The sequence below is a fragment of the Coffea arabica genome, chromosome 8c (assembly GCF_036785885.1).
Source record: "Coffea arabica cultivar ET-39 chromosome 8c, Coffea Arabica ET-39 HiFi, whole genome shotgun sequence".
NCBI lineage: Eukaryota > Viridiplantae > Streptophyta > Magnoliopsida > Gentianales > Rubiaceae > Coffea > Coffea arabica.
The window spans coordinates 44,931,281-44,944,455 of NC_092325.1; the positions used below are offsets into that span (position 1 = coordinate 44,931,281).

The window sequence follows — 13,175 nt, forward strand, 5'->3', positions numbered from 1 at the left end:
GAAAATTTTATATAACTTTAGAGTAAATCTTATATACACTGACGGTGTATACACTATCACGGTTGGATATACGACACATATACAAAATTTGAGTTTCAAATTCAAATTCGAATTATGTGTCATGTATATAATGGTAAAAATGTATTTGGATTGTAAGTTATTTGAAATATTTTTACTGTAGCACTTTTTGTGATGTGATGTATGTGAGATAAAAAGGTAATTGGGAAGATAAAAAGGTGTATTGGAAATTGTAATGGTGATGTCAGCAAATATATTTGGCCAAATAATTAGCTGTCCAAACACACTCACTGTCAGTGTATAGAAGATTAATCCATAACTTTATTTATGTAAAAAATAATAAAATGTATACAAAATTAATTCATTTTAATTACTTGTGAACTGTACACAAATTGCGCATGCCCTTAATACTAATACAGAAAATTAAAGTTAAGCGTGAAGATTGTATAGATCGATTGCTGCAATTAATTGGGAGCTGGTCCAAACTTTAAAGTTAGCACTAATTACGTTGTATCACACGTTTTAATGAAATTGTAGTTAAATTTATGGCCCTCCAAAATTCTTTAAAAATGTCCATTTTGGAAGAGAAGAGATGAAAAAACAAAATTGAACTCAAGCTCTAATTCAAGTTGAGACCCGTGTGAGAACGAACTAAAGAGCGCACGCAAGGATGTCGAGATCCATTTTTGCAAGTTGGATCTTTCATTCCATATATGATATACCTAACTAATTGTATCCAAAATTAAGCTTTAGTACTTTCAATTCATCAACTCGCGCTCATTATTAGTTTACACATTTATTTTTGACGTGACTGCATTCCAGATTGATCATGCCATAAAATGAATCTAACATGATCCACTATCGGAATTCTCATGTTCCAAGGTGGCTTCCTCGTGAAGGGGGAAAATATATATATATATATATATATATATATATATATATATATATATATATATATATATATATATATATGTATTTATATATATATGTATTTATATATAAACAAGAGAGAGAGAGAGAGAGCAAACACCGCCGTAGCATGTGATTTTTTATATGCTCTGTTTCACGACGAGTCTATATATTTGAACTAATGAAGATTTCTAATCTTTTGTTTTAAAGGAAAAAAAAATCTAGTGATATCATAGATACAGTAAAAGTTACATAAATAAATAAAACTCTTTTATTTTGTCTCAAAGATATTTGACGTGTATAAAACGAACAGGTGGAAATACCTAAATCAAGGATGCATGATTACAGATGTAGAAAAAAAATAGATTTTCAGAGGCATCTATAACTTTCAAAATCATGTGTATGTAACATTTATACTTTTTTTTAAAAAGAAAAACACACACATCAAGCAATCATGTCCGACTCACGTTTTCCAACTCATAAATATATTTTTTAATTCACCTTTTTATACTTTTAATCATTTTTTTATCTCACATACATTATATCATAAAAAGTGCTATAGTAATTTTTTTAAATAATACTCTATTCAAACAAACCTGGCATCATAGAACACTCGTTAAAATATATTTCAGGTGTTATATTTTTGAAAATATAAGATTAATTAGAAAAAAATAAATAAATACAAGAAAGGGCAAGTAAGATTAAATAGAAAAAGTATATAAATGTATGAGAGAATAATAATTGCTAATATACATATATATATATATATATATATATATATATGTGGTATGTTAGATGAATAGTAGGTGTCTTAATGAGTTTCCTAATTGCATCCATTAGAAAAACTCATAAAAAATACCATTCTTTTTTTTATTGATATAAAAAATACCATTATTGACCAGTAGTTCAGTGCTATTCTTAATCAATTAAGTACTAATGAAACTAAACCTAATTGATAAATGCTTTAACTATATAATTTATATGTCTCGCAAATTTGAGTTATCAAGGAGATAAGTGAAAAAAGACCGTTGATTCTCTTATAAATAGAAAAAGAAAAGGAAAAGGGGTATCAACCACGTAGAGATACGCAGCGCTAGTATAATTTAAGTGGTGTCAGTAGAATTTTTCTTCGGGAAGGAGGACGGATCGATCGGACATAGTCATCTCTTTCCCTCCGTCTCTCTCCCTCAACTTTCCTCGTATCGTTGATTTACTTCGCAGACTAAATACCAATGCATAAAGCCACCTCAAACAAAACCATCTCTATCGGTCCCCCGTTTCTCCTCTCTCTCTCTCTCTCTCTCTGCCTAGCTCTCTCTCGCCAGACCCAGAGCACCCTTGTCTCTTTTGCCTCCTCCTCCTCTCTCTACTTTTTCCGTTTCTCTCTCTATCTCATTATAGTAACATTCCACTTCCACCGCGTACATGTCTTTTCCGTTAGATTCCGGACGCGTACTACTCCTTCTCTATCACTGCTATTAATTTAACAGTACTGCTACTTCTCAGTTCTGATTTACTTTACCCTTTCTCAGTATTAGACCATCTCACCATCCCAACCTCGTTATCCTGCACCACCCCCATTCAAATTTTATTGTTCTATATTCCACTGCTTATTTTTTTTTAAATGAGAGGATTTTCGAAGCACGAACGTCGGTGGGGCTCCGACTCTGTTCCGGTGGATAGAGCCGTCAGCAGCTCCTCCTCCCCCGGGACCGACTCCGCCGCTGCGTCATCAGTAGGTACGGAAGAGTTCGTCGAGGTCACGCTTGATCTCCAGGACGATGACACCATCATTTTACGGAGCGTCGAACCGGCGACTGTCATCAACGTGGACAATGACGTCACTGTACTCACCGGCGGGAGTTTAAGCGGAGTTGAGACGCCAGTTTCAGGCTCGGCCAGCGTTTCTCGGTCCCCGACGATGAAGAGGAGCTCGTCCAACCGCCTTCTGCAGTTTTCCCAAGAGCTGAAGGCGGAGGCCAAGGCGAAGGCGAAGCAATTCTCCCAGGAGCTTAAGGCGGAGCTGCGGCGGTTTTCGTGGAGCCATGGACATGCATCACGTACTCCAGCCTCGTCGACAGGAGCAGGGAACAGTGGCTTGGAATCGGCTTTAGCGGCTCGCGCCATGCGTCGACAGCGAGCTCAGCTCGACCGAACTCGTTCCGGCGCTCAGAAAGCTCTGCGAGGACTCAAATTCATCAGTAACAGCAAAACTAACGGCGTTGATGCCTGGAACGAAGTTCAGAAAAATTTTTACAAGCTTGCTAAAGAGGGTTATCTTTACCGTGCCGATTTCGCACAATGCATAGGTTAACACAAATATATTAGTATATTCATATGATTATTCACTTACATCATATATATATATATATATATATATATATATATATTAATCGGAATATTCGATGCTTTTTTTTTTTTTTTATTTGGATGAAGGGATGAGAGATTCTAAGGAATTTGCGCTGGAATTATTTGATGCATTAAGCCGAAGGAGAAGATTGAAGGTGGAGAAGATCAGCCGAGATGAACTGTACGAGTACTGGTCCCAGATCACCGATGGGAGTTTTGATTCTCGGCTTCAGATATTCTTTGACATGTATGGTTTACTTAATCCTTAATTAATTGAAGAAAATTACGCTAATCACAGTAAAAAGATAGAGCTGAAAGCTATAGTATATACTATGTTATTTGTAGGAATTAATCATTGATGAGGAGTGGTTATTAAGAAACGAAATGACAAATATACAGCTACTTCCAAAAATTAGTACGGTTGCGTGCAGGGTCAATACTGTCCTTTTGTAGCCAAATGATTAATGCGTACCTTGGGTTACAGGGTGGACAAGAACGAAGATGGTCGAATTACTGAAGAGGAAGTTAAAGAGGTACTAATTTTTCTAACCTTACTCCTCCCACGCGAGCAAGGTAAAAGAATTTTAAGTTTTCTGATTAGTACTCCCAAATAGGCTTTCTGATCTTGTAAACCATAATCTTTTTTTTTTTTTACCCTTGATTTAACTAATTATTATTGACCAGTTGTGAGGTGCAAGGTCAAAAAACATTTGATTTAGGCTTAAACTAATCATTACATATAGTTGATCACAGTCTGTCAGATTCCGGTGACCCCCAAAAGAAAAAAAAAGAAAAAAGAAAAAAGAAAAAAAGAGAGAGAGAGAGAGGGTGCAGCTGACCTTTTCAATTAGCAGACGACTCATAACTTTAGCAGTACTAAAAAGAATAACATAAAATAAAAGTGTACTGCTCATAATTTTAATTTTATAAGTAGATACATACATGCATGCATATGCATGAGATTAAAACTACGGCCGAGTTGTTATGGCTAAGCTAAGGAGGACGGTGGTTTATAATTTTTATGTTTTTTGGGTTAGGCGTGATTTGGTGAGTATAAATTGGAAAAAAAAAATCCCAAGCCAACGAATCCATGGTATATGTGGTTTTAGACAGTAGTGATTAGATGAGGGTTTTTTTTTTCTTGATTTCTGACGTTTCCCACTTTTTTTTTTTTTTTTTTTTTATCTATCTTTGGGGATAACGGACTTGAATATTCGAATTACCAGAATTCGTAATGCTCCTGTGTCACTTGCCGATATTCTCCAGTTTGCACCACACACAGTTTCAAAATTAGCTTTAAGTCATTTTCACTGGGGTTGGTGAGGGTACTCTTTTCTACTCCACGTGGAAATTATCTGCTGATAATTTTTTTTCCTCTCTCTCTCTCTCTTTTTTTTTTTTGGGGGTGGTGGTTTAATTTAAAATAATTAATGCAGATTATCATGCTAAGTGCTTCTGCAAATAAGTTATCAAGATTGAAGGAGCAAGCAGAGGAATATGCAGCTTTGATCATGGAAGAGTTAGATCCTGAAAGGCTTGGCTACATTGAGGTAATGATGCTTAATTAGTTGCTTGCGCGACAATTAATCATCCTTCCAGTATTCCCTATCGATCTACTGAATCGATCACATTATTGAATTTAGTTATTCAAAACAAGCAATCTGAGTTCAGACGACGCCCGTCAAAGCGCGCCTTGGACTCGTTCTAAGAAAATGGTTGTAACTAAATTAATAATTATATATCAGACTTTTTTGTTTTCGGAGAGTCAGTAGTCGGATGACAAATGCTTGACTAAAGTTTGCGGTGGGTTACTTCTCCTTGTTCAACCGTACACGAAGAAGAAACGAACTGCTCTATTAGTTATTAGTTGTGTATTACTTTTAATTTGCTCTCTGTTTCGGCTCACTGCTTAATTGGTCATAAGTTGTTCAACAATTTCGGTACTACTTCAGTCGTTCTTTTTATTTTTTTTTTATTATGGATTATATTAGATTGGCTTTGAAATAATACCAAGATGAGCCTATATGAAACCAGATAATGCTTTTCTCCATGATGATTTTTATTTCTCTTTTTAACAACGTTGTTGGTACCTAATTTAGGACAGATTAGCTGGACAGATATCGAAATGATAAAGAGTTATTTGTTCTACTTGCTGTACGTTAACCTGAAAATAGCAGCAGTAAATGCTACTTTATGAAATTGTGGAAATAATTATATTAATTTTCCCACACATGAGAGGGAGTCTCATCAGTTTGGCCACAAACGGAAAAAGAGAGAGAGAGAGAACCAGAGAAATATGGACAAAATAATATTTGTTAGAAAATTGCAAGTACGGATGTTTGATTGATTGGGCGTGTTCCAGCTCCATTAGTATGCGTCTGTCATTAGTTTACTTTATTATATTATTTTTTTGTATGAAAAAACGGTTGACTTCATTAGTAACAGTGCAATAAATTTCATGTGATAGTCTTTTAATTTTTTTTTTTTTACCCCTTCTCAAACATGATCCATATCAAGTTGATTAGAATGAAATTGTAATCAAACAGAGAGTATGACTATATGATTAGAATAAAATATTTTTTTCCCTACACAGTAAAAGTATTTGATAACTGTTACTATACGTTTGCACGCACGAAATTACTATGTGGTGCAAAATGACAGTAGTGCTTTAGATGTACTTTTGATTCCACTTCTACAGAAAACTATCGACGCTACCCTCCCCTGCGACCGCTTTTGCGGTCCAGGCACCACTTATCCCATCCATCCATCCATTGTTGGGTTCCCCTATTTGACTTGAAACGCGCGTTTTAAGCAGAAACACGTGCTCAACAAGCTGTGGCCCTGGATTACACTAATGTATTGTAATGTAACGAGTAGGTGAAATGTTGAATTGTCCCTTGGTGGCGTGGGTAGCATGATTTGATGATTCATCTGATTTTCTTCTGATCCCATATATATTTCTTGCATGTTGGGTTTTCATGATGATGCAGTTGTGGCAGCTGGAAACACTACTGCTTCAAAAGGACACGTATTTAAGCTACAGCCAAGCCCTGAGCTACACGAGCCAAGCTTTGAGCCAGAACCTACAAGGGCTGAGGAAAAAAGGCCCCATCAGAACTATGAGCACAAAATTGGTTTATTACGTGCAAGAAAATTGGAGGAGAATTTGGGTTCTGACGTTGTGGTTCGTGATTATGGTTGGACTCTTCACTTGGAAGTTTTATCAGTACAAGCAGAAGGATGCATTTAAGGTCATGGGCTACTGTCTCCTCACGGCTAAAGGTGCGGCTGAGACGCTTAAATTCAACATGGCTCTTGTTCTGTTGCCTGTGTGCAGGAACACCATTACGTGGCTGAGGTCCACCAGGTTGGGGTGTCTTGTGCCCTTTGACGACAACATCAACTTCCACAAGGTAAGTTAAAAAAGAGTTGAGACTGACTCGGCTTCACTTTTTCAGTTTTCACAAAGGAAAATTTCCTCCTCATTGCTTGTTTTATTTTAGGCCTTAATCCTTGGGCCCACTTGAGATACATGATGAATAAGTCAGCGTGATCCGTTGACGTCAACCATGAATCGCAATAGATATACCTTCTGTCTGCCTTCGCTTTGATTAGTTCACAAGAAGCAAAATTTGACCACTTCCAAAAAAAAAAAAAAAGGGACTCGAATTAACTTAACAAATGATCATAAAAACAAGCTTTGGCAGACATCAATCCGTTAATCAAAACTGTATATGTAGCAAAGTTGTGCATTGTAAAAGGCTTAAATAGTCAACTGGATGGTGTATATTTATTATGTGTACATAACATTATTGGGTAGTGGGTACCATAAAAAAGTTCCCTAAATGTTGGCCACGGAAAAGCGAGGTACGTGCTACAGTCGACTTAAAGGATGGATGGCTGGCTTTGTGTGACATATTGGACGAGATAAGTTCATTCTAGAGTCCTTTTAGCCATAGATTGTTGTACTGCATAATGCACTTCAATTGTAGTCCAGCGTAGAGAAAGACTTTTAATATCGCGAAAAAATTACTTGCAGTTTGATTATTGAAAGTTTTTCCTTCTTGTGAAAAGAGAAGAGAAGGTAGCGTAAAATAAGAATTTATGCAATTTAGGGATGACTAAATTCACGCCCTTCCTGTCTAAATCCACACCCGTGATGCATTAATAACTTGTATCACGAGCATTGATAACTTGTCAAATTAGTATTAAAAGTTATACCAAGTGAAAACTAGTGGTTTCACTTGTAGATGATTGGTGGTAAGACAGCATCAAGAATCCATGGGTTCTCATGCCTCATCACTAGATATCCACGTTCCATCAATGATTATTGTGATTCTCAAAAGTACTTCTGGGAGTGATATATATTAAAACATCCAATTATGTTATGTAGCCTTTAAATTTGAGCATGATGTTCAAAAGTTTGACTCATAAGAGCAACCTACTAGGTTCATGGCATTTCTATGCGAACCTTGGCGCAACTGATTCTTACAAATCTTTAGACAAGATTTACTGCACCAGTCAACGAAAATGAATTTTTTGTTCTGTCGTATCGTATGATAGGATATTCTAAAACCTGCACTGCTTATCATGGTTGGTTATGTAAAATCCTGACTTTTCTTGTTCTCTTTGAAGACCATTGCAGCAGCCATTGTTATTGGTGTCATACTCCATGCTGGAAACCACCTTGCATGTGATTTTCCCAGGCTTATAAATGAAACTGATGAAACTTATGCTCATTATTTCTTCAATGACTTCGGGCAACATAAGCCCCAATATTTGGACCTGGTACGAGGAATTGAAGGTGTGACTGGAATTCTGATGCTTATCTTCATGGCAATTGCTTTCACTCTTGCAACGCGGTGGTTTAGGCGGAGCCTTGTTAAGTTGCCCAAGCCCTTTGACAGGCTTACTGGCTTCAATGCCTTCTGGTATTCACATCACCTGTTTGTGGTTGTTTACATCTTGCTCATCATTCATGGCTTTTTCCTTTACCTTGTGCACAAATGGTACCTTAAAACGGTATAGTTGCTAACTCCTGATTTCCTTTTGCTATAAATCAAATTACAGGTAATTCCATTTTAGTTAGCTTAACGGACTTCCTCATTTGCTTGCAGACATGGATGTTTCTAGCTGTTCCTGTACTTCTATATGCAGGGGAAAGGACCCTTAGATTCTTCCGCTCAGGATTCTATCCTGTCCGACTTCTAAAGGTCAATTAATAGCCAACTCTCAAGTATCATACTAGCCTTGTTCATGCAATTATGAGAATACCAATTCTAAAGGCTTCTTTTCTACTTAAAACTGAAGCTAGGCATCATGTGCATGATTTAACTGTCAAATTAGTGGCTGGTTTCATTTCAAATTGACGAAGAATAAGAAAATTGGAGATGCAAATAGAGGAACTCAATTTTATGGCCACAACTGAAAGTTTTGCAAACTTAAGAAAAACTCTCCTGATTCTTGTTGCTGTTCTTTCATAGAAGCCTACTCTTATTCATTTTGAGGGTAATGAAAACTATCAACTTTCTACCCTTTCAGGTTGCAATTTACCCTGGAAATGTCCTCACACTGCAAATGTCTAAGCCTCCTCAATTTCGATATAAGAGTGGACAGTACATGTTTGTCCAATGCCCAACTGTTTCTCCATTTGAATGGTAAGCAAAAAATTTTGCCTGCACAATATGATGCATTTTATGGCCTCTTTAGCCCGGTCTATTTCATCTTTATCAATGTCCAACAATGTAATTTTCCTAGTTTCTCAATTCACCTTTTAATGTTTCGATATACAGGCATCCATTTTCCATTACTTCAGCTCCTGGAGATGACTACCTCAGTATTCATATCCGGCAGCTTGGTGATTGGACACAAGAACTTAAAAGGGTATTCTCAGAGGCTTGTGAACCTCCCATGGCTGGGAAAAGTGGGCTGCTTAGAGCAGATGAGACAACCAAGAGAAGGTATATGTCCTTAATTAATACAGTAGTTGGAGCTACTTGTAGATGTCTTCAAATTAACAAATGCTGCTTTTATAAATAAATTTGACACAATCTCTTTACTAAATGCTACTTGTAAGTAATTCGTATTCTTTAGGTGCAAGTTTGTCAGATAGAATTGACTAACCTCTTTTACCTGCCAACTTTGTCATAATTTTGGTTTCCTTATATCAAAACAGTACTGTAACTGCCTTTTTGAATATATTCCTGTGCATCTTAGTTTGCCAAAGCTATTAATTGATGGACCATATGGGGCTCCAGCACAAGACTATTGGAAGTATGACGTGCTGTTACTTGTTGGTCTTGGGATAGGAGCAACACCATTTATCAGTATCCTAAAAGATTTACTCAACAATATTGTCAAGATGGAGGAGCAGGCCGTAAGTTCCTATGTTCTTACTAAGATGAACTATCTGCAGTACTTCCATCATTCTGCAAATACTGAGACATGCTACCATGTTTTAACAAATTCTTGCATGATATTAATTATTCTGCACAATGTTCTTACTCATACATGAGCTTGATTTCAGTTTCCTAACTTTCAGGATTCAGTTACAGACTTCAGTAGGCATTCAGATCAGATTAATGGATCCACAACATCTCCCTCTCTTGACAAGGTTTCTGGAAAACGCAAGAAGACATTAAGGACAACTAATGCTTACTTCTACTGGGTGACAAGGGAACAAGGATCATTCGATTGGTTTAAAGGTGTGATGAATGAAGTTGCTGAACTTGATCAAAGGGTAATGCGATGTTTATGGTCTTCTGTATCAATAGAAGACATTCTAGATCATACGCACTTATGTTTCTGCTTCTGAATTCTAGGGCGTTATTGAGATGCATAACTACTTAACCAGTGTATATGAAGAAGGCGATGCACGTTCAGCTCTCATAACCATGGTTCAGGCACTTAATCATGCTAAAAACGGTGTTGATGTCGTATCTGGCACTAGGGTAAGATGTTTCAAGTATTAGTACTTTTATCATACCCCAAATGCCTGTAGAAAGGCCAGTATATCTATAATTTTGGAATTGAACCGGCTGAATTGAACTGATGGTCAATTTCTCATTTTGGTTGATGGTCCCAAAGAGATATGGCGATGGAAAATTCGAGGTTTGTGCTTATCTAAGAAAAAGACTAATTCTAATTATCTATTCACAGGTGCGAACACATTTTGCAAGGCCTAACTGGAAGAAAGTACTATCTAAAATTTGCACCAAGCATGCTAATGCTAGGATAGGTAAGTGCATTTTTCTGAACCTAAACATCAGAATTTTATTCTTGTTAGGCAGTGTATCGCAATCATAATTAATTATCTGGACAGGAGTTTTCTATTGTGGGGCTCCAGTCTTGGCCAAAGAACTAGGTAAGCTTTGCCAGGAGTACAACCAGAAGGGTTCAACCAAATTCGAGTTCCATAAAGAGCATTTTTAGAATGCCGTAAAGATAAAATTATGCCATAGAAGAAGTACTTCGATCTTAGCTGAAACACCAAGAAAGATGTGTCAACAGATAGTTAGTTGACTAAACATCATTACCACATTGATGCTCGATTGGAGCACTATAGAAGGGTGAAACGACAGAAAAGGAAAGGCATAAAGAAGGCAGGAAATGTTGTACAGTTCTGCGTTAGGGCAGCAAAAAAATTCATTGAAAAAAAGAGAAAAAGTAGAGATATACAAGTACATTGGCAACGATGGTTTAGCAGCATTTGTTTAAAGTAGATCCTCACGACCAGAAATGATTCTGGTTGGCTGTGAGATCGATTGAATTTGAATCAGGCGGTAGAGGTTGTGTTTCATGCACGTGGCAGAATCAAAAGGAAAATCGCAGGATGGTGGCCTTCACATCCAATGGAGATCACTGAGACTTGAGAATGCATTACAGCTAAAAGATGTTGACCTTTGTGATAATTGAGCATGAAAGGGAGACGTGACCTTTGTGATGTTAAAAAAAAAAAAAAAAAAAAAGCCACTACAATTTTTAGGTGAAGATGAGGCAGGTCTTCTGGATTTGTAGAGTTTGGGGTGGACGGCTTGCCGATTGAACTATTGCATTTTTTGGAGGTGGGCTCCTCAGGGAATCCTAGAAGATCATGCTGATGTAGGTGTCTGCTGCAATTTTTCTCATTATCTTGTTTGTCAGAATGCTAAGCTTGATGACACACTTTTTACCGGTACTGCATGTTTGCTGAAATCAAGAAGGTTAGGTAGGATAATTAACAATATGTAAATGAGACTCACTCAATAGCATCAGTCTTCCACACTCCTCAGACGATTAGAGATACTAAAGTGTATGTAAGAATAAAACTGAATTCAATTTATACCAAGGAATGTTTGGGCATTCCACATACTTGAAAAGCTCTTTTATGGACACCCTTTTCGCTTTTGTGCAGCTCTGGTTTACTGCTGCTGGCGGAATGATGGCTGTTCCGGGCAATTTTGAACAGTGATTAATACTATTTCAAGCCATCGCATTAGACCATCTTTAACTCCTCATCTAGTTATCGCGCTTACAAAACTCTTGTCTAGTTGATTTTAGCCTGTTGAGTTCATCACATGTTGGTCCTTTCCATCCGAAGTCAAATGCAAATCCATCACGAAACATTAAGGTCGCTTTTCTGTTAGTATTTAAAAAACACTTGTGCCTAGCTAGCATTATAACAATCCAATTAATGGCCACCTCATTTGATTATTTGACCCTAGGACTTTCTGAAACATTAGCATGTGCAATTAATCATTCCTGTCTGGCAATTTATTTACTGCTAGTTAGTGCAAAAAAAAAAAAAAAAAATTGTTATAGAAAAAGAAGAGGAGCCAGAGTCAGCAATCTGTACCCGACAAATTGCAAATTAGCTAAAGACTAAAGCTCAAATTTTTTAGAGCCCGCTGCCGGCAATGCCGCTAGTCTTTTAGTTTCTTTATTAGAAATTTAGGATCATAATTACTTAGCTTTAGCTGCTTAGAATTTTACCGTAGACAATTTAAAACAATATCTTTTTTCTTTGCAATAATTTATGAACTTTCGTCTTACCACAGTCATTCATGCATTTAGGTGTTTTTCGTTCCTACACTTTAGCGTCACTAACTTTCCATCCTACTTTGTAGCAGTATTTATGAATAACTTTGCAATAATACATTTTTTTTTTTTTTATGCGACACAAGTTAATTCAATTAGTAAAGTGAGATCGTCTCTTCAATAAAAGTCGTATATTCAAATCTAGTTACCAAATCTAGATGGGCAGTTTGTAAGACGCTCTAAACAACTTATTATTTTTTGATTTGACAAGAAGAGATTGACATCTTCTAGATAACCTCGCGCCCACTCAAAATAAAGTATATTCTCGGTTGTTTACATCAGAATGAATGGTACTGTATTTCTTCCGCTTCGTTCTTTGTAAATCCAGGCTCAATACTGAAAACACTGGGTAGGCCCAATCTTCAAATTGAGCCCGTGGGTTCTCTGCGCACAAATTTTTGATTCCTTAGGACCAGACGAAGAGAGGAAAGTGATCCATTATCCATAAAAGGAAAAAGAGTAATCTTTTCCATTTCAGGAAAAAAGATAAAATATGCATCACATTTCTTTTTTTCTGTTTTGAATTTAATGCTTGTTTTTACTTTTTTGGGGGTCAATCAGAAATTCAGAATTAGCTAGGCGTTCTCAACTCAATATGGAGTAAAGGTGCTGGTAAAATTCTCTTCTTTTAGGATTTGGCCTACTGCTGAGTACGAGAAAATTTAAACAGTAGGCATGCAAGCATGTTTTATGCTTTACACAATCAAAGCTCGGTGTCGGCTTCAAAAAGCATAAAATATAAGTATTTATTTGAATCATCCATCTAAATTGAGTTCATATATATTTGTATATATAACTTATTATCCAATTACGTACTAATAATT

General features: G+C 36.6%; 1 protein-coding gene across 1 annotated transcript; it reads left to right on the top strand.

Annotated features, from left to right (window-relative positions):
* The first annotated feature begins 2,165 nt into the window (after window positions 1-2,165).
* LOC113707243 (respiratory burst oxidase homolog protein A-like) lies at window positions 2,166-11,198 on the top strand. Its single transcript, XM_072063052.1, has 14 exons — window positions 2,166-3,236; window positions 3,364-3,523; window positions 3,761-3,809; window positions 4,713-4,826; window positions 6,267-6,689; window positions 7,912-8,298; window positions 8,394-8,489; window positions 8,818-8,933; window positions 9,069-9,236; window positions 9,493-9,652; window positions 9,818-10,015; window positions 10,098-10,226; window positions 10,435-10,513; window positions 10,598-11,198. Exons 1-14 carry the CDS (start codon window positions 2,552-2,554, stop codon window positions 10,705-10,707), a joined length of 2,874 nt encoding a protein of 957 aa, XP_071919153.1. The 5' UTR covers window positions 2,166-2,551; the 3' UTR covers window positions 10,708-11,198.
* The last annotated feature ends 1,977 nt before the right edge of the window (window positions 11,199-13,175 follow it).

Coding starts and splice junctions, on each gene's coding strand:
- LOC113707243 (XM_072063052.1), top strand. CDS start 2,552: ATGAGAGGATTTTCGAAGCACGAACGTCGGTGGGGCTCCGACTCTGTT. Junction 6,690..7,911: donor ACAACATCAACTTCCACAAG/GTAAGTTAAAAA, acceptor TTCTCTTTGAAG/ACCATTGCAGCAGCCATTGT. Junction 9,653..9,817: donor TCAAGATGGAGGAGCAGGCC/GTAAGTTCCTAT, acceptor CCTAACTTTCAG/GATTCAGTTACAGACTTCAG.